We start from the raw sequence: 21,836 nt of genomic DNA, 5'->3' as shown, positions 1-21,836 counted from the left end.
GAAGGCCCAAGTGTATGGGGCCCAAGTTGAGGAAGTCTGGCTTAGCAAGCTGCATGATCCCAGCCCTCATCTTCTCTTTTTGAATAGGCTTATCCAGTTTTCACCACTGTTACCTAATACTAATTATCCCTAGACAGCATGGCCAAAGTGATGGAAATTAGAGTTCACTATATCTAAAGGGAATTGAGTCAAGGAAGGCTAATGAAGAGCTTGTTCTCTTCTTAAAGGCCAGGCCAGTCATTCAACAAATGAACATTTGTCCCATTCACTAGTACTGTAAAGACCCCTAATTAGAAGCTGGGAGACCATGAGTTCTAATCCTCCCTTGGGCCAGTCACTTTCTCTCAGCTCAGCCCACCTCCCAGGGATGTTATTGTGGGGAAAATAGGAGGAACAGTATGTATGCCACCTCAAGGGGTACAAAATCAAGGCAAGATATAAATATCATCGTCGTCGTCATCATCATCATCATCCCAGAGCAACAGAATTTCTGCTGCTGTAGTAGCATTGCTAACACTTTTAGCCAAGTGCCCAACCCATTCTGAAGACAGGCAGTTATAGGAAAGGGGCACTACTCCAAATTTCCAACCAGGTTCTTCCAAAAGACCAGCTAAGATCAGCCATATAATCAAGTGGCCATGCCAATATTCATTTGCAAACAGGACAGATAGCATCAATGGGGTTAACTCAAGCTGCTCCAAACTGTTTTGGTTTCCCAAATGGGCAAAAGTCCTGTTCTTTTGCCTCTGTCTGCAGTGCCATGCTTTGATGCCCCCAAGCCACCAGATCAGTGCTGCTTGGCTCAGCCTGTTTATGTCTGCAGTGGGCAAATCCCAAACAGTGAAAAGGCATTCTTTGCTCTGTAGCACCACCACTGTTAGCACATGGAAGGGTACAGGCTAATCTGTTCCATGGAAATGGGGGCCTGCCAATTCCACCCAAATAAATGCTCCCTGCCAGAAGTCAGGGAGTCATCTATCACCCTTACCTGCAATTGGACATTGTGAAAACTCAACTCAACTCAACTCAAAAGCAGTCATATGGAGAAGGATCATCTCAAAGTTGGGACACTTCCACCAATTATTTCCACAGAAACAAGAAAGACAGAAAAATTTGGATGGCAGCTATCTAGCATCAATTAAGATGGGGGCAAGGGTTAAGGGTAAACTTCCAGGAAGTTGGCCATCAAGAAACTCTAAAGATCAGGAACAAAAGCAATGCAGTGATTTTATATTACTCATTCATCCTGTACCTCCTTGGACAACCACGAAGCCACGTTCATGGCTTCTCACCCACCATGCCATTTGTCTCCACAATTATGGGCTGTGTTTGCATAGTAAGACTTACTCATATTTCCCCCTCTCATTTTGCAATATGAAGGGGGAAAAAGTAAGGATAAAAAGTAAAGCTTCCTTCAAGTTGAACTTGAGTCCTTGCAATTTCATGAACAGGTTTGTATCACTTTCTTGACAACAGTATCAGTGCAGCTTTTCACAGCCTTCTTCCAGTTGATTAGCACTTCTGGAGGTGATGTTCTAGGTTGTATTCACCCAACATGTGAATATATAGGTTTCGGATAACACATTGAATCCAAAGTAACTAATCATGCTTTCGTCTATCATATTATGTGACCCAGCCTCCAAGCTGTGCTTCCTGGGAGAACTGTAATTCTAATTACTAAGCTAATTTATTTTACAACCTCTCAAGAGGTTGGCATGGTTTGTAAAACAAAGGTAAAGTATGTTTGGCTGATTTGTGGTTCAGTCTGTTGCACAAACCCAGTTAATATGGTTAATTTTTGGTTCAGTGGATTGTGTGAGTTCAGTCCACTACGGGTTTGCATAGTCTTAGACCATAGCTATTGATTCCGGGACATTGACCTATTTCAGTCAATTTGGTCTTCCCCATTTTGCCCTCAGGCACCTTAAATATTTAACAGCAGAGCTTGTTGGCTTAACTGTACTGAAAAGAGGGCTGAAACGTAGAAGTCAAAATTTATTACCAGTCCTTTTAGCACCCAAATTGCCCTGCTACCAGGACAGAGAAGCAGTGGATCAAAAAACAGTAGAGCCAGCAAGAAAAGCAATATGCAGGGATTAAAAAAAAAATCAAAAACTTCTTTGCAGCTGAAGAACATAGGGAAAAAAAAGACTGCAGGACATCCTGGGAGAATCAAAGTTCAGCAGAGGTCATCACAATGAAAACTCAAAGAAATGCTGGAGAGAGTTTTAAGCCAAGAACTGACAAAGTTCTTCAGGGGTTTTGACCAATACAAACTGCAGTCCATTGACACATGCAGACAAAATGTCAGGCTCCAGCCCACAGAGAGAACTGGACCATTCAGGCAACCTCCCAAGAACTTCTGGTAAGTATTATTTATTTAAGAAAATAGGAAGCCATGACCAACTGCTGTGTTTTCAGAAAAAGTCCTATATGTTGAAACAGTATTCAACATCTCTTGCATATCTTTCTCCTTCCTGCCCCACATATCTTGGCCCCTTCTTCTGAGCCAGCTGCTCTGTTTCTATTTGTTTTGCCACTATTAGTTTTGCTATCATGTTGTGTCTTATGGACTAAGTAAGAACTCACTCTCTCGCACAGGAGAGCATCTTCTGCAAAGCATCAGAAGCACCACCTGTAACTAGGATTGGACCAAGATTTGCAATGCAGCCAAAGGATCCATTTAGATCCAAGTTCTTCATTCTCTCACAGAGAGCAACAAGTGCTTCATGTGGAATGCCGCACAGCATTAGGGTTTGAATAACTGAGATTATCTTTAAACTTGAGTTGATGGCTTAGATATTTGCTAACAACAGTGTTCTCTTCTCTCCTGGCATCCTACTAATCATGTGGGGAAATCATGTACAACATAACCCCCATTACTTATTAGTGCCCTTGATAAGAGACCACTTTTTTTTAAATTCTCTTTTTGCCCACACTATTTCAACATGATTGCACCTTCATTGTCCTCATTCCAAAGTTTATCCTACATGTGCCTGGAAGTGATCATGCTTTTATAGCTTTTATTTGTAATTGTTTTTATGTATTTATTCTTTTTAATTGTTGTATGCTGCCCAGAGTCACTTTGTGTGAGATGGGCAGCTATATAAATATGGCAAATAAACAAACAAACAAACAAATAAATAAGCTAGCTACAGAAAAAAGTCAACAAGATGGATGCTGGATCAGAACATGGGGTAAAGCTGTACTGCAAGAAAAGAGAGTGATAGAGGGGACCTCCAGTACAAACTGCCAAATAAATAAACTTTAACACAGTGAAGTTAACTGGACTCCTATTATTCTCCTCAAATATGCACCGAATACTAAAACAGTTGGGTTCTCACCTTGTGTTAAGCCATAAACTATGGTTTATAAATCCCAATGGTTAAACCACAAACAGACTACCTTAATAGTCTGTTTGTGACTATTACATGAATCCAGCCTCTGATCAAGGTGCCTTCTCCGGAGTTAAATTCCCTCTTGCCCTTGTATCTTAGATGTATAATTCTAGATCACAGCTGTGATTGCGCTGGCTTAAGTCACGGTTTATTGGATAACCTGAGTTGAGGGTTCATACAACTGATAGGCAGCCATGACTGACTGACCGACAATGGATGGGTTCACACAACACACTCAGCCATAAACAAGCAAGCGTGTTGTGTGAACCCATCCATTGTCTGTCAGTCAGTCATGGCTGTCTATCAGCATGTTGGAGAAACATCAGCTAGGCTTCTCCTTAACTTGTTCACGTTTTGTCTGCAAGGAAGCAGATTGGGGGGGGGCATTAATTCAATCACAGGAGCTCCTTGTATAGTCTCAAGCAGTATTATCTAATCCTAGTTTACCACCACCAGAATAATTAGAAGGTAGGCTAAGAATCCTTTCAACTAGCAAGCCAAAGAAGATGACCAGAAATTCACAACCTGCAGAATGACCTCCATTTGAGCCAGAAGCAATCACAATATAACCTAAAGCAAGTCTCCCTAAATGTGGCACTCTCCTGTTGGACTGTAAGTCATGAACGACAACCCCCATCACCCCTGGCCCAAGTCCAGCATCCTCATCTCACAATCACTAACCAGAGGCTGATGGAAAACCTACACAAAGGGTATTAATGAAGAACGGTGCCCCACTGCCAACCAACTGCTATTCACAGCTATCCTGTCTTGGATGCTGGATACCTTCCCAATATTATCACCTTCCCCTGAGCACAGGCCAGCCCGTCAATCTCCTCCCTCGGATGTGGTGCCCTCAATTTTTACAGAAAGTTCTCTTGCTCCATCAGACGTTCCTTGCCTTTCGAAGCAATGCTTTTTCCCTTTCTGAGATTCATTAATTACGAAAGACAGTTGGCTGTGTTTTGATAACTGGGTTTGCACTTTATTCCTTAACCGTGATTTATTGCACTGGTTGGGTTCACCCAATTTACTAAGCCTAACCAACAAGGGACTTAAAGTACTGCATAAACTATTATTTTTAAGGAATAGCTGGGTCTACACAACATATTTACCTATGATTAACCATGCTTTTTGGATTCTCAGCCCACACTAAACCATATACTAATTGCATGGTCTGATTTTACAAAACAAGCTAAGCTAAAATACGTTTGATTACTTTGGGTTTCAGTACGAATGCAGCCAGTGGCTTTACTTTTGTTTTAACAAAGCCCCCTAAACCAAAGGATCATCTTTAACTCTGAGATGGGATGGAAAAAAAGAGACACTATTAAAATCTGCAAAAGCTGCCAAATACAGTTACCAAGAGGGATAAAACATAGTATTGGCAAGAATCTCAAAAGTTTCAGTTTTGCAGGTATTTCAGGACTTCCTCCATTTCTTCCTGCCACAATCCTCAAAAAAGAAAAAAGAAAGAAAAAAGAAACCCACAGAGAAATCAATTAATCTTACATATATTGCAGCTGGGAAGAAATATATAAATGGTTTTATAAATGGTATTAAATTGATAAGGGCATGTTTTGCTGGGCAAAAATTAAATATTGATTCATTTCCAACAGGCAGTTCCCTCTGGAGTCCATCTCTGGTTATTTTTCTGGGTTTTTTTTCTTTCTTTCTTTCAGCTTTCAGGATCTAGCTAATTACCTTTTGGGTCCTCTCCTTTTGGAAATCTCTACTCCAATCCTTTGGACAGAAAAGTCCTCTGCAAAAAGTTGAGGTTGGAAATTAAAAGTTAATTGGCTATGGGCCAAGGGGAGGAAGAACAGGTGAAGAAAGGTTATAGATGTGGAAGAAAACCCTGGAACCCAGGGCACAAATTCAGCCAAGGATGTGCATGGGGGGAGCGGAATATGTATAGGAGAGACATGAGGCAGTTTAGCCAAGGTAGATGATAGCTTCACAAGCTGTCATAATCCCTAAAAACCAGCAGAGCCCTCCTTCCAACTTCCTGCTCAAGAAAGAACCCAACATCCATCCAAGAAGGAATCTGAGAAATAAACTAGCTTTTGCCATAGAGGTTGTGGGTTCAAAACCCCAGCATCTATTGTTCAAGCCAACAAAGAACTTTGCCATGCTGGAACAGAGAGAGCCACACAGGCCCATCTCCAAATATGGTGGCTCATTCTCTAGACAGTCTAAAGGTGACATTTGCCCAGTCTGGAAGGGGTCTTTAGGCCAGCGCATTCAAGCAAAAATGGAGAAATGTGCTTTTTCACCTCTCTAGCATTTCCTCAGTCATCCTGAGACTACACCACCATGCGCCTGGGCATTTCATTTGCCGTGTAACACCTCAGCAAATCTGTGCAAAACCAGGAAAGAACCTGGCACCATTTTAAAAAGTCTAGCCAGCTCAATGGGATGATGTCTGCTTTCCTAAGCTAAAAAGCCCCCTCCAGCGGGCAAGAGATGGGTAGGACATGCTCGGCTTCAGCCCAGGGAGACATCTGCTATCCATTTCTTCAAGGCACCGATCCAGTCGAGGAGAGTCCTCTTCGCTGGCAGCCAAGAGGCGCCGCAAGCTTGAAATCAATGGAGAGTTGACCTGACTGGGAAGCCCAGCCTGTCGCAATCCGCGCTGTGCCTACTCGGAAGTAAGCAGCCCCGGTTGATGCAGCGACTGGGGAATGCGCCTCGCCGAACCTCCCCAAGTCGACTTCGGCCAGGATCGCACCGCGCCCGGGTGAACCTGAGAGGCATCGCCTCGCCTCGCCAGACTTAGCCAAAGTGGAGAATCTCAGCCTCGGGCCAGCGGGCATTTCTCCCTTCCCGAGAAGGACGCCCATCCCTCCGGCTCTTCATCTGATCGAACAGGACCTCGCACTTTGCCTTCAAACCGGATCGGGACGGTTTACACCGCTCCCTCGCTGGTTTCCCCTCCGCGCGGCGCCTCCGTCAAGGAGAAGGTGGGTCGCGGGAGAAAAAGCGGTGCCGAGAGTGGGAAAGTTCTTTCGGGAGTGCCGCGGCGCGGCGCAATTACAGGAGAGGAGGGACCGCGCGGGGGGCTCTCTCCCGCCACCCCTCCGCGCCCCGCTCTCCCCCGCCGTCCAGCCCCGTGAGCAGCGCGGAAGTTGTGCGCCTCACCTGCCCGAGGTTCAGGTAGCCGTAAGCGGAGGCCAGCCGGTCCGCCTCGCCGGGGCCCCCCAGCACCCGCACGGCCCAATGGTTGGTGTAGACGGTCCGGGAGCGCCTGGCCAGGCAAGCCGGCAGCGCCGCCAGCAGCAGCAGGCAGGTCTCCCAGGGGCGCATGGCGGCGGCCGCAGCTGGACGCGCCGAAGAAGCCCCGCGGGCGACCACCGCGCGCGAGAAGCCTGCCGCTGGAAGCCCGGCGAGAGCGAATCGCAGCCAGGCGGCCGCCTGCCTTAGCCCGCCGGTGGGTGGAGCCTCGACCTCTTAAGGCGGACGCGGCCGGGGGAAGCCGGGAGGGGGTGGAGGCGCGGGCGGGGATGGCCTCCCCCGCGAGGGGCGCGCTCGGGCTGGCTGCGCCGGAGCCAAGCGCCGCCGCCGGCGGGTCCCAGCTGGGACGGGCAGTCCGGCCGCGGGTCGCCAGCCATCGCTTCGCTCCCCGCCCTGGAGCTTTTCGGCGGCGGGTTGGACTTGGGTCAGTGATGCTGCCGAACGGAGGACGGGTGTCTGCCGCTGCCGCTGGCATTCCGCCTTCAGCCGGCGAGGCAGCCTGGGCCGTCGGAACCGCTAGCGCCGCTGCCGGGAGAGCTCCGGGCCGACCCAATAAAGCCGGTCGCCGCGACCTGGTCAACCCCCCCGTTCTTCCCCGGGGCTTCTGCGACCCCAGCAAAGCATCAGTCACCCCGCCAGGGCTTAGAATATCCTGACCGTTTCTTCGAGGACGGAGTTTCCAGCGATTTTATTTTGTTGACAGAGGGACTCCGCATCCGTTTCGGTGGCCAAATTTCTGTTTCGCTGTCGGCCCCGGAAAGCCAAGGGTGGGCTCAACTGTACTTTACTCCTATTGATTTCAATTTAAAGTATCGGTTATGCGTGCCTGGGTGCGTGATGATGGAGGCTGGTTTTTTCACCGTTGCTGTCTGCTAGTGTTTTACATAGTTTAGTTTTTGAACAAGTTGATGGTGGTATAATAGGAGGGAAGCAGAATTCCAAACGTAACATTATTGCTTTTCCCTACCTTTCTCTCCTTTTGTGCTTTAGTTACCATTTTGTCTCACAAGGAGTTCTTTTAAAGCTTTTACACTCTCGTGACCTTGAGTTGCCCCGATAAATAACTGCCTTTCTATAGATTTTGAAGTCATAAAACCAACAGGCACATTAAAACTAAAATATACAGCCTCCGAAACAAAATAAGACTCTTGTGGCTTCCTAAAGAATAACGAATGCATTGCTATGTAAGCTTATAATAATAAATTTGTTTGCCTTTAAGGTGTCACAAATGTCTTAGTTTTTGCTACAAAAGATTAACACGGCTGCCCCAGTGGAAACCAATGCAACTTTGCCTGTGGAAATCATAATAAAATAACAGTCGGGTATAGATTTGCTGTTATTGGAACAGGGAATCCACTGTTACTCGAACAAGGAATCCACTAAGCATTTAAATGCACCGTTTAGAACGGCTTTGCTGTTCTTCACAAAGGTGGGCAAACAGTTGCAACTCAGTGCAGAAAGTAGGTTTGCGTCTGTGAAGTCCCAAGCTGAACCCCAGAATTTCCAGGTCAAGCTGAGAAAGATTGCAAGGCTTTTTTGCTTTTGCTTTCTAGCAACTCAATTTCTTCACATAAATGAAGAAAGCTCTCTCTCTTGGGTCTCTGCAAAGGGGGTCAAAAAAGTCAAGATGGTGGCCAGAACCATGCAGTCAAAGCCCTCTCCCTTTTTTTTTACTATGTGGTATATGTAAAAAAGAGGCAGGATGTCAATCCCATGGGGCCATCTTCCCCCCCCCTTTTTTTAACCCCCCCTTCCTGCAGACAAGCCTGCTGCCACTAGTCATTGGCTGACTTCCCATCAATGCTACGTTATCGTTTGTATAACCTTGCTTTATTTAATAAACGATAATTGGCTGGATTCATCCAACATACTAAGCTATAAAGGCAAATGGTATTCTAGCTTAGCGTATGGCATGACTGGAGCTGGTAGCTCCCTCTTTGGAATGAGGAATTCAGTGGAAAGACATGCTCTAGTTATGGGTTTAATTCAGTGTTTCTCAACCTTGGCCGTTGGAAGATGTATGGACTTCAACTCCCAGAATTCCCCAGCCAGCATGGGGAATTCTGGGAGTTGAAGTCCATACATCTTCCAACAGCCAAGGTTGAGAAACACTGATTTAATTTATATCCTACTTTTCTTCCAAGAGCCCCAGGCAAAGTATAGAGCCCTATCCTTCCCTATTTTCCCTGCAACAGCCAAGTTGCACCAGGACAGTAACTATTTCCAAAGTTACCCAGTGAGATTTCGTGATTCAGGGCAGACTTAAGGGTCTTTCAAGTCCTAGTTTAACATCTGGGATTAATCACTACATCACACAGGGGTCCTATCAGGGCCAACCAGATCTCTGAAGAATCTATCCCAAAGGTTCCATACAACTACTAAAAGACATAGAAGACAAGATGGATCCACTGGGATATAAAGACCAGGGAGTGAACCACAGTCCTTCACTATGAGACCCAATTTCCAGGGAGGATCACAGCAGGCTTGAAACTCCATCCCCTTCAGATCCAGCCACCAAATCACAGACTCTTGAAAGCCATCAAGGTAGCCAGCAAAGCCAACAAGGGATGACCATCTCAGGTAATGGTTTGCAGTGATCTTCCAGGGGCCATTCTCATCCCCCATTGCTTGACCCAATCCAACTTCAAATGATTATTTTCATGGCAATAGTAGTCGAGGACATCCAACAAACTTGGTTTAAAATAATTCACAAAAGCATTTTATAATTAATTGAGCTTTAGTTTAGTGCATGGGGTAAAATCAGTTTGTGCCATTTACAAACTTTGCTTTAGAGCTTTCCAAATTTATATCATAAACCCCACCTCCAACAGCCAATGTATTAGATTTTGGCTTGAGTTCCAATGACCCTGAACTGCAGTCTTAGTAATCTTTTAACCTGACATCTACAGGTACATCTTGTTTAGTTGATATTTCTAAGGATGGTTTGAAAATTTAATTAGTACACTATCCTTAAGTTAACTAACCATAGATAAGATTCTTGATGGAATTACCTACAATTTCCATGAAGGTCAGTGAAATCCAACCCCTGGAAGGCACCAGGTTGAAAAGCCATTCCAGGTCATTAGATGGAGTTGGCCAATCTCAACACATTTCTCAACATCTTACCCCCAAATGACTTGAAAGGCTTTGAATCAAACTTCTGGGCAGCAGAAGGTCATTGCCTTTTTATCATCTTTAAGGGAAATTTGATTCAAGGTTACTGACAATGGTGGAAAAAAACATATACACTGTAATCTTGGAAACAAAGAAAAAGGGGAAAGAGCAAGTTTACATATTGACAGAGGTGCCAAGTAGATTGAGAGAGCTTCTCTTGCCCACTTGAGTGGATTATGGTTTGCTAAGTACCTACAGAGAAATATTCAATATTAACACAAAAAATAATTAACTAGCTTTCAAAACCCCTGTAGAATTCCACTTTGAACAGCCTTTCAAAATGGCACCAAGATCATCATAAGGTGGGGGCCACAATAAATAAATAGATAAATAAATAAACAATTCCCAGGCCTCCATTGACTTCAGTCCTTGTGCCATGGGAACCCCCAACATCTTCATCCAGACAGGTATATTGAAAGGGCCAGTTCTGCTGAAGACATTCTACAGGGAGTCCCCGGGTTAAGAATGCCCAGTTTAAGGACAACCCATGGTTAAGAACAGAGCCCACTGTAGCAAAATTCAAGTTAAATACACAATGGTTCAAGTTCATTATACAATACTACTTGTACAGTACTATACAATAATACTGTTCTGGCTTACACACAAATCTGACTTAAGGACAAAATCTTAAACTGGGGACTACCTGTACTGATATTTGGAGCAACTTCTCCTTAAATCATTCTAAAAGGTATGTATGTATGTATTTATTTATTTATTTATTATGAGCATGAAACTGAGCAAACTCAGGGAGGCAGTGAAGGACAGGAAGGCCTGGCGCAATATGGTTCATGGGGTCACAAAGAGTCGGACACGACTTAACGACCGAACAACAAAAATGTATTTATTTATTTATTTTTAAATGGTTCACAATCCAGACAAAATGAAATAGTTCTAATTCTTTTTTTGGGGGGGGGGGAGGTTCCAAGTGGGATAAAGATGTAACTCCTTCAGTATAATGTAATATTATATTCTTAATTTACATTATACACTTCCTTGACAATTTTACTGAGTAAACTACAGTGGAGTGAGCCATGGTTATGCACAAGTTATAAATCAGGTTTATAACTTGTGCCTAACCATGGCTCGCTCCACTTATTTACTGAATAAATCCCAGTTCATTGGGTTCATACACCCCACTAAGTCGAAGCAAACAAATTGTTCTAGGTGGCTTTATTATTTTTTTAAATTATTTTTGAAAAAAGAAAATAAAAGGAAAAAAGATAGAGAAACAAAAGAGAAAAAACAAAGTGAGTACATGATATAATATATTCAGGGACTTAAAACTAATAAATTAAATATTGAAAAAAAAATTAACCATGCTATGGTTGAGCAGAACATGTAAATCCGGTGTTAGCACGAATGCTCCTATTCTGACAAGATGCCTTCTTGTAAAATACTGGTGCCCCTACATATGAAGTGTGTTGTTGTGTTCTGCCTAAAAGGAGCTTCCTGTGCACAATCATACCATCTCAGAGAACAAGCTAATTTGAGCATTCCGTTTTTTTCCAATTATGGGAAGCGAGTTGGTTAGTATATGACGGAGCATAGTTGAAATGGTAGGGTCCTTGAAAACCCCACTTCCCAAATGCCAGCATTTCTGTCCTTTGGATCCTTCTAGCACATCATCCATCAAAGATAGAATTCTCCTACAGTCCATACAGCATCGGTGATGTCTGCGTGATTCAGCTCTTCCCACCTTTAGCACCTCATTGAGAAAGCACCTCACTGCTGATCATCCCAGTGTCCTTTCTTTTTTTAAAAAAATACATTAGCTATGTTTATACACCATCATTCTAAATCACAGTTTGCTTAACCATGGTTGGTTGAAAAAGAACACAATTTGCTTCCTGCAGCAGGCTAAACTGTGAACCAAAACATATTCCAGGCAACCCTCTAATGTTTGACTTGACGCATTATCTGAACCTAATCTTTGTGTTCAGGGGACAAGAGCGGTTATTCTATTATTTATAACTTTAAAAATACAGTATCTCCTGTTCAGTGGCAAAGTCATGCTACATCTTCTAGAATTAGAGAGGAATCTATCTCTAAAGGGATGTATAAAGGGGGAAGATATATGGCATTTACATCCAGAATCTAAAATCTGAGTTGCATTTAAACTAGCCAGTTGAAGAGGAACACATTATTTTAATAAAAATGACATGTTATGTATATTTATTATTTACACATTTCAAAATGTGATTAGGTTACACGGCAACACATTCATTGTATTCAGTTGTGTATATTTGCAAACTGCCTTTCAAAGTTGCTTTTTAAATTCATGAGTAGCATTTAAATTGAATTAGTCACAACCAAGTCCCATTGACATTCATGGGGGTTCAGTTAGTCTCGTTGATTTCTATGGTGCTTTCCCCAAATAACTGAAGCTGAATCCTAAAAAAAATAACCGCCTTTCCCAAACTGAAGAAAAGAGTAAGGCAGGATAACAATAGCTCAAACAATGTATACCGATTAAATTAAAGTTGATTTTTCTACTTATGGTCCACTCTTCCAAGGCCAAAATGGGGAATAAAGGAACTACTTTCTTAGTAATTTAGGGGACAAAAACAGTAAGTCCTAAATAAGGAATTCTTAGGAACTCCAAAATAGCAACATTATACTGGAAAATTGCCTAATTTATGCAGTGGCCTGATTCACACATATGCTAAGCCAGGATTTTTTAACCATGGTTTGTGGAACAATCATAGTGGCTTGTCTGCACAGTACCCTAAGCCAAAAAGAAGGAAACATACTTAAAGAGGTGTTATTTTGAAGAGAGGTATCCATCTGTATCTTTTCTGTGGCAACAGAAGCGAACATACCTTAAAAAAAAAAAAAGACTTAAGGTTAGTCCATAAATCAGAGGATATGTGTACTCTGAAAGCTCTTTACAAAATTATAAGGATTTGGAGTTTTATTTATTGGGATTCTGAACAAGTCATCTTCCACCATGGATTTTAAACCTTTTTAACCCTTATTTTAAGACACTACATTTTTCTTTACCAGGTAACAAAACAATGTTTTCATGTGGGTTCAGCATTTAATCATGAGGATGAGCCCTATCCTGATCACAAGTCTAGCAGCTGAGCATTTCTCAGCCTTACTGTAATGGTATGGGGGAATGACCTTGGGAGATGGGGCCCAGAGATGCTGCCAAGGGAACGGTCAGATAAGAGACAGCATAGCCCACAGCTGGATAGTAGGTGGGGCAAGAGCCTCAGAAAGGACCCTCCCTAGTTTCTCAGGCTGTAAGGCTGACATCTGCATTAATTCCATGGCAGAAAATGGATTCCTCCCAAACCTTTTAGCCTTTCCCTACCTAAAAAAAAGTTGAGTTTGGTTCCTGGTGACTTCAGAGGCACATCCAGGTAGGGTTTGGGGGCAGTAGTACCAAAGTGATAGGCTATGGACCATTCATTCAATCAACCAATTTCTGATGACTTCAAGGAGAGCCACAGTGATTTGCTCTTACCTTCATCTGTCATCTTTTTTGAACTTCCCAACCTAGTTTACAGCCTAGTCTTTTCTAGTGGTCTCCCATTCAACCTTGCTTAGCTTTTTGAATATATACAGTATATTCAATATATATATATATATATATATATATATCTGTTGCCATAGAAAAGATACAGATGGATACCTCTCTTCAAAATAACACCTCTTTAAGTATGTTTCCTTCTTTTTGGCTTAGGGTACTGTGCAGACAAGCCATTATGATTATTCCACAAACCATGGTTAAAAATCCTGGCTTAGCATATGTGTGAATCAGGCCACTGCATACACACACACACACGCACACACACACACACACATATACAGAAGTGAATTCCAGCCTTCATCATAACAAGTATAAATAAGTTTAGTGACTCTTCACCCCCTCTAGGGTTACAAACAATTATCTCTTCATCCCATATCCCATCCCTTATCTATAGACAAATCCATAAAACATCATTTTTTCAGTCCTGGTGTCAGCAGAAAGTCCATAAAAAGTTGCCAGAAGTAACAACATATCTTGTTTTAACTTGATCAAATAAGCCAACATTATATTCCTTCCTTTTACTTCTAACAGTCTTAATCTTTAATTCGCTCAAATATTATCATAGGATTTGATTTCTCTTCATTTCTTCTTTGTCCCATCACACAGAATTCTTCAGGTCTTTAACAAGCCACTCTTGTAAATCCAACAAGAAAAAATCCAGGTCACTCTGGTTTGTCATTTGTATTTCCCTTTTGATTTTTAAAACATCAGCCAGTTTCTTTTATATATCCAATGAGACATCCTTTTCCAAAAGTCATTTTTTGGCCTATCATTTGTAAATCCACTTTGGGTATCATCTCTATCTTGTCAGATAAAATTTGTTCTATGTCTGTAATTTCGTCAATAACATCTTTTGGATATAGTCTATCCATAGGGGCAGACATCATGACTGACACTGTTGATACTGTGGCTACTAATTTATGGCTCCATTCTTCATAAGTCTCCTTTAATATTTCGAATGTAATGTTCTGCATCATTTTGTAGGCTCCAATTAATTAACACAAAAGGTAGGCTTGTGGTTTTTTTTCCCCTCTGCCTAGAATCTTTGTTGTTGTTGTTCAGTTTTTAAAATAATAAAATTACTTATCTTTGTTACGTTTTGCAAAAACCAAAACAGATCTATTTCTCACAAGAAGCTGTTGGTTCTTTATAATTAATTCCAAAATCTCATTGTAAAAGTTTCATTATAGGAAGTCCCCAGTTTAAGAATGAGTTCCATTCCCAAGGTCTGTCCTTAAGTCAAATTTGTATGTAAGCCAGAACAGTATTAATCTATAATATTGTATATTTGTCACTGTTATATAATACTTTGCATTAAGGTGCAAACATCTGCCACACTCTTAAACTCATAAAGCTCATGGTTCTTCTGCTCAGCAAATATTAACACTGTATCATATAGAACTTCTTGCCAATGATGGATGGGGCTAATACATAATTGGAACAACCTATTGGTGAACTGATATATTACACTATCAAAAGAAGAACTGCTTTTTTATTGATACCCTAAGCTTGATCTGTTGTTTAATGAGGACCCACCAATAATGTATCATACAATGAGTCTGTTCTTGGGTAGAGAAAGAAGGTATGACAATGGCTAGGATTGTGCATGCTGGGAGGAAGGGCAATCTTGACTGAAATCAAGTCAGGAGTCAATCCATTTGTCCAATGTTGGTTATTTGGGGTGTGTAGCACCTCTTCAAGGACTTTTTCTCCAATTGCTTACTATGATGCCCTTGAAAAATTGGAAGTTTAAAATTTAAAATCTAGGTTGCTCTGAACTCCTTAGAGTAACAGCAGAGTACAGCCTCAAAAATAAAATTATTAATGGTGTAAGAATGTATTATTCCTAGATCTCCTTTCCAATTTCTCCAAGTTTGATGGAATTAGTATTGAGGTCATGGCAACCATGTTGTTTGCTTCCCCCTGCCCCCAAGGTGGCTCATTTCAAATCATCCTTGTATTGAATTCAGCCCAGTTCCTGCCTGCAAAATCATGAAATGAATGTTTCCCATAGTAACCTTTATGAATGTTTCCATTTAAAGCAAGCAGGCCTGTGATATCTGTGAGCCAAGCAATTAAGGGTAAGGAGAAACCATTTCAAATATCCCACTAGAGGAAGAAAGGAGGGGACAACACCAAGGCGAGCAAGTTCAAATCTGCAAGAGTGTTTCTTACTTTTCTTTCTGCACTTCATCACTCCATTCTCTTTTTTTCCCATTTTTCCTTACCCCCTTTAAAATGCCTGTTTGTGGGCTGATTCACACATCCTGCTAAGTTTTTCTATTTGTTTTTTTGTGGCTTTGTGGGTTGTACAAACACAAACATTTGAGGGTTTTTCCCCCCATAAACCATGTTTAAACAAACATATCCTTGCATGTTGCATGAACATAGCCATCTTCTGGATGTTCAGAGCAGTACAGCCATTGACTGTGTTCATACGACATACCAAAACATGGTTAACTGAATCTGGCTTACTAAATTGCCTCAACTGCCTGGCTTCACACAACACTTTGAAACGTATTCAAGCTACACTGGGTGAGCCACACAGCTTACTGAACGACAAACTAGACAATTACATTTTAGCCTAGTGTGTTGTGTGAATCCAGCAAAAGGCAGCCAGGTAACCTTCAAGCCAGCTGAGGCACACAAACTCCTATCTCCAAAGAGGCCTTTGCAAAGTCTATTGTTTTACTGTAAAAGAGATAAAGTTGACCTCAAAGACATCCTTGACTCCTGGTGACTTTTTCAATGCATTGTCCATGTAGTTTTCTGGGCAACGATATGGAAGGGGTTCACCACTGCTTTCTTTCTGTCTCTTGCCCTGAGATTTCCAAGGGCTACCAAGTTCTGGTTTGCTTTTCGAGATGAACCAAAGTCAACCATGTCCTGCCACCTAATGTATCGTTTTACTATACAGTGCAGAGGAATACATTCCTGTCAGACCTCCCATTCTGCAATTGAGGGGGCAAGGAGGGGGACCCAAGATTGGCTCTTGTTGCTTGTGGAGATGGAACTGAGCATGGAGAAAAATCAACAGCCAATGCCAGGGACCTGTGATTTCAACCATGGCAGCCTTACCCGCCCTTTTCCCTTCCAGGTGTGTTGGGGCCACAATTCCCAGCCCGAGGTCAGGGGTGTTGGGGTCACAATTCCCAGCAATCCTAGCTCAAATGCTCCCTGGAGTTCTAGAAGTTGCAATCCTCTTATAACTGGAAGATACCAGGCTGAGGAAGTTGAATTTTGCTCATGAGCAATTCTGAGCCCCTAAAACCAAGGTTGATTTTATCCAAAGAGGTGGTTTATATCTTGCTTTGCCAAAGCACAGATTACATTACTGGAATCCCATCAAGCAGATCTTCTTATCTTATCCAATGATTGGTTTTTCAGAAATGGGAGCCCTGTGGGGGAAAGCCATTACTGTCACGTCTCACAACATTTAAAGAGGTCCTGGGAAGTGGTGGACTTCAACATACAAAAAGAATGAATTCCCAGCCAAATACAGCAGTCCCCTGTATTTGCATAATGCTGAGGAAAATATCCCTGTATAAACCCAGTCCTAGAGTATGATGGGTTCATCTATGAAGCCATGGTTTGCTCCAACATCGTGTACTGATTAAACCACAACTGCCTGGGCTTCCATAACACGCTTAAACCAATGCCAAGCAAGACATATGATGGTTTAGCACAGTATGTCAACTCAGAGGGGCAATGTTCTCAAAGCACACTAAACAATGGTTTACTTACCACCGTTCATAAAATCTATCACAATTGGCTGAGTTACACAACCAACACATTTGAAGCAAGGGAAAGTTCTCATCCAACTCTCTCTTCCATTCTGTTCATTCCAAGATTCTGTTTTCTTCTTCTTTAATAGCGATGTAGAGAACCAGGCTGTGCACAACTGGACCTTCAAGAACTTGAGTTCAGTCAGTGAAAGAAAGAAATAAGCAAGCTTGTTTTGTCGACAGAAAACAGCCAGAGTACGGATTTCCCCCTTCCAAAAAAGAGGGAAAAATATACTGGACCCCCTCACTCTGCTTCTTCCTCATATAAATACATGCTGGGTGCCTCCAGGAAAATATTAGTGAATGAAATAAAGCATTAAAGTCTTTATGAGCTGTCCTCTGCTCCCCTTGAGAAACTCTGCAAGCTGTGCTGGAAATGGGAATGGAAACAATCCAGTGGAAAACCACTGAGTTAGCTTCTGCTTTGACAGCATACAAAGACACCCTCTCTATTTCAGAAGTGGCAGCAGCAGTTCTTGCTATTTGCCTATCCATGTTTAAGCCATGGTACCTGCAGGCCTGTCTTTTAACTCCGCAGAGAAATTAAACAGGTAAAGCTTAAACTGGTGGCCCTCCCAACTTCAAAGGGCAGCCTCTTAGAAGCCCTTGAAAGTGGCAGCTAGATTGCAATGTTTCACATGACAGAAGGGGGACCTTGTTAAAGGCATGGGGAACAATCATATTCACTGTATTCATTAATGCAGTTTTAGCATACTTAATTTAATGTTGATGAAATCAAACTGAGCTCTTCTCCCTACGGGGCCCACTTTTCACAGCGTGGCCCCAGCTTACCAGTGTGAACTCTTGACCCTCCCCTCAAAAGCTCTGCACAAAAAGGGATCATAGTTTATCCACTAAATTTCTTTATATGAAGTTGTTACAGGCACAGGATCAGATGGCAGCTTGATCCATGGTTTGCACAATAACAGAGCACTTAGCATATCAAGCTGAACCACAGTTTAATCATATTCGTAAATAAACTCCTATTAGTGGAGTTCACATACACACTGCACTAAGCTCTCAATGATGGTTTACAAACTGTACCTGGGTTCATACAACACATGTAGGTGCCGTACTTAGGGTTTAATGCAATGCGTAACCAATCATTTATCACACTGATCAGCCTAACCAAATTCATTGGTGACCCTGACACAACCATGCTTAACCTGGTTGGTGCCCTAGCTACTTTTTTCCAGGTTTTACAACACATTGATCCATAAATTAATCAAACAGGCCAGGCGCATCATCAGTGATCAGCAGTGGCAAGCAAATTCAGAAACCCGAGCAGGAAAGGGGGTTACAATGAGTAGTCCTTCATAGTCCAGTCTTCAGGACTCTTCTGGCAGTATCTGAATCCAAGCAGTAGATCCATGGTTCACCACTTGCAGAGGTACAGAACGAATGACAGCAGTTGCAAACAACAGCAAGAATGAGCAATGCGCTTGCTTGTAGCTGCCAAGCTGTGTTATCCCACATGATTGATGGACCAAACAGGGTGCTCCTGTTCCTACTGATTTTTAGTCTTAAGCACTCATTGTACCTTAATTCCTCTCTCTTTAGGATCAGGAAGAGACTCAGATTCTAGCAGCCTTTCTTCTCCAGGAATTTTTGTTGCAGGAGATGCACTTGCCTTTGACTTTTCCTAACATGTGTCTAGATTCCTCAGCCCCTCAAATCCTAGTTCTGGAAAGATCTCACCCCATCCAGCTCACTGAGGGACTCTTCAGACACTATCCTGAAAAGGCTCTTCATTGTTCAATACTATTCAAAAATGGCAGCTAGTGTCACATGATGACACTGAAAGACTGGTGGAACTTAAGTAGATCACATAAGACTCAAATTATAGTTAATAAAAAGAAAAATAGCATTTACTCTTCAGCTAGGCATCATTACTGGACCTGCCAGTTATTCTGGCGAACCACAGGTTGAAATGTTAACAAAATTCATGGACTTTAGCTGACCCATATTGTACCTTGGGCTCCATAAATTAAGCTGCTCTAAATTAAACATCAGTTTCTCCTTCATTGAGGGGAGGACAAGGGGAAGGGAATATGCCCTTATTTTGAAAACAGCTTATTAGTCTTTGTTAGACATAATTACACTCTGTCCACAAAATGAGGTATCCAGAAGAATGATTAATGCTTAATAGAAAGTTAATGCAATTCTAAGATTGTGCAGAAATTAAAAACCAAATATTAAACATGATTCAAGTGTTGGAGTGACTATGACCATTATCTGCTGGCCTGTATGTTTGAGGTCTATATCCAATTAAAAGACCCATAATAGTCAATTAGAAAGCAAATTTAAAAAATACATTGAAGTTGCAATCCTACACATTCCTACATGGAATATGTCTTTTGCAAACAATTTTAGCTTAGTTCTGCATAGAAAAGGTCCCAATTCACATATCACTAAGTTATAATGTAATTTGTTTGCTATCAGCTTGCCAGCTTACATGAAACCAGCTGTTGGCTGATTTTTGTAGACATATGGCACCATATAAAAGGGATTATGAAGTTGCATACAAGTTACTACCTTGCCCCTCTTTGCTATGTGTAGTTCATAGCATGGGTTGATAGCTAAACTGAGATAGACTACAACAGGCCTGAGTTTCAGTTTCTGGTTTCCATAAATCCAGAATGATGGAGAGCATGGTGAGTTCCAAATAATAACCAACTCTGGTTAAACAAGTCAAGTGCACTGCGGGTAAGGTGCTGGTACAAAGATCTAACGGACCCTTTAGTGTATGATAAACCAAGGTTTATAGCTTTGAATATTATGCAAATCCAGCCAATCATAGTTTATTCTACAATTGGTTTATATAGCTAGGCCAACTATGACATGCAATGGACAAACCTAGTCCAAAAATGCATCTATTTATTTTATTTTAAAATGCTTATTGATATACAGTAACATACATCTAAACCATCACTCTAGTATTAAGTTGGAAGAGTTTGATGCAGGATTACTTTTAGAATCTAAATAGATTCTAAATAGGTCCACCCTTTATAGTACAGCACAATGCAGCTTGTTTGGTCTGGACTTAGCAAGTTGCATAGACTCAGCCAATGCTTAGTGTAATTAGTGAGACCAGTCATAAAATTGAAGAATTGGGATAGCAAGAGTAGATCAGTTGGATGCTCTATTAAATTGTTGTAAAGAATCATGCATACTCTACATTACCAAGAAGCTGCCTGAAACATTGTTTGCTTCTATATCTACTCATGGTTGATTTATTACGGTATACCAAGTAATTTATCTAAATTATTCCATTGATCCACATGTTAGTCCTGTAGGGTAAATACTGATTATTAACCAGAGATTTCTGAGTTTACATCTTAGCAAGAGTAAACCATGCATTGTGCTCTAGATACCTTCAAGCAGCTCTCCCATCATCTATGAAAGCAGGGGATGCTGGGAGCTCTAGCTTATCCATATTGTTGGGGGTGACAGAGCTGCAACTCTATAAACTTCCTACTGCCAGGCCCCTCACTTTGTTTCCTGTACTAAGATACTCAGATGCCGAGTAAGGATTTAGTACCAACAGAAGAGGATATGTGAGCTACCATGAAATAAATATTCCCCAAGGCAACAGCTAGGCGTATGGCATCTTCTGATTTCTTTCTAAGCACATTGCAACATCTAAAGGGGCAAACGGGACATCCTTTGCAAATTCAGAACATCTGAAAGCATGTTGTAGGACAGGGAGCTGGCCCCCCACCCCAACATCTGTTGGAAGGACGCTGGTGTCACGCCTGTTTCAGAATTCCTCTGAGAGCCACCTTAGCAGCCGAGATGGAAGCCATTCAAGAAGCAGATGGAAATCATATCTGCATACCCTGTTATCCTTTAAGTAGGACAAAAGTATTCCCAGGGTTTTGTTCTTTTTTTAAGTCACTAATTTCTCAATAATAAAGTTAGAGTCCTCTCAGTCAGCCCACTGTAATAAACTAGGACAAGAGCTAGCCTTCTTGCAATCTTGCTGCTCACCCATCAGCTATGTCCTGTCTGTTTTCAGCATCTACCCCTGCTGGTGCTATGTGCTTCCTCACAGGACCTGCCCTACCATCAGGGAATTGCCTCAGCAGACAGGCTAGAGACCTCCTCCCCAAGCATGCTTTCTGCTTTTACAGCAGTTAATACTGTTCCAGAGACAGTTTCAAAGGCATATTCACCAGCCAGACCATTCATTTTACCAAGTAAAGATACCTTCAGATTGAATTCAAATTCTGGTAGCCACATGCATACAGCTATGCAGTTTTCTTGGCAATATTATCAACATGATTTGTCTCTACTTCCTTCCATTTCCTTTTATTTCACTGCCTATCCTACAGCCCAAGAATTCCCTGGGGGTTCCCCATGCAACTGTGCTAAGCAGATCCAACTTTGCTTTGACTCCAAAGCCCCAACAAGATTGACCAAATATGGCTACCTGCTTTGCCTCTTGGTCAGTGAGTGTTCTGGGACTAGCACTACCCTTTTAGCCACAAAAGTTAATTAGCCAAGGAAAATGAATGAAATTGTGTAAGAGATAGTAGGAAGGCTGGGAAAGGAAGGGAAGAGAAACCCAGCCATAACCAATCATGAGGTAGAGAGCAAGTCAATGCACAGCTTCTCTCATCAATGGCAACTTAGCCCGGGTGGAGAGGAATCTGGGAAGAAGGATTTCCAAGAATTCAGAGAAGTCCTGCCTAATTATGAATGAGGCTGGGA

The 21,836-nt window shown here is 42.1% G+C and overlaps 1 protein-coding gene across 1 annotated transcript in view; it reads right to left on the bottom strand.

The window, feature by feature from the left end:
* Positions 1-6,830, bottom strand: part of PCSK6 (proprotein convertase subtilisin/kexin type 6) — an 86,365-nt gene extending 79,535 nt beyond the window's left edge. The window contains exon 1 of the mRNA XM_088136406.1: positions 6,537-6,830. Within this exon, the coding sequence (XP_087992532.1) occupies positions 6,537-6,701 (165 nt within the window). The 5' untranslated portion in view covers positions 6,702-6,830. The remainder of the gene's footprint in view (positions 1-6,536) is intronic.
* Positions 6,831-21,836: the final 15,006 nt, after the last annotated feature.

This window comes from Python bivittatus, unplaced genomic scaffold, assembly GCF_059951505.1.
Source record: "Python bivittatus isolate LINGU-HERP-01145 unplaced genomic scaffold, Pbiv_v1 ctg000140_np1212, whole genome shotgun sequence".
Classification (NCBI taxonomy): Eukaryota; Metazoa; Chordata; class Lepidosauria; order Squamata; family Pythonidae; genus Python; species Python bivittatus.
This window is presented reverse-complemented; position numbering and strand designations above follow the sequence as displayed.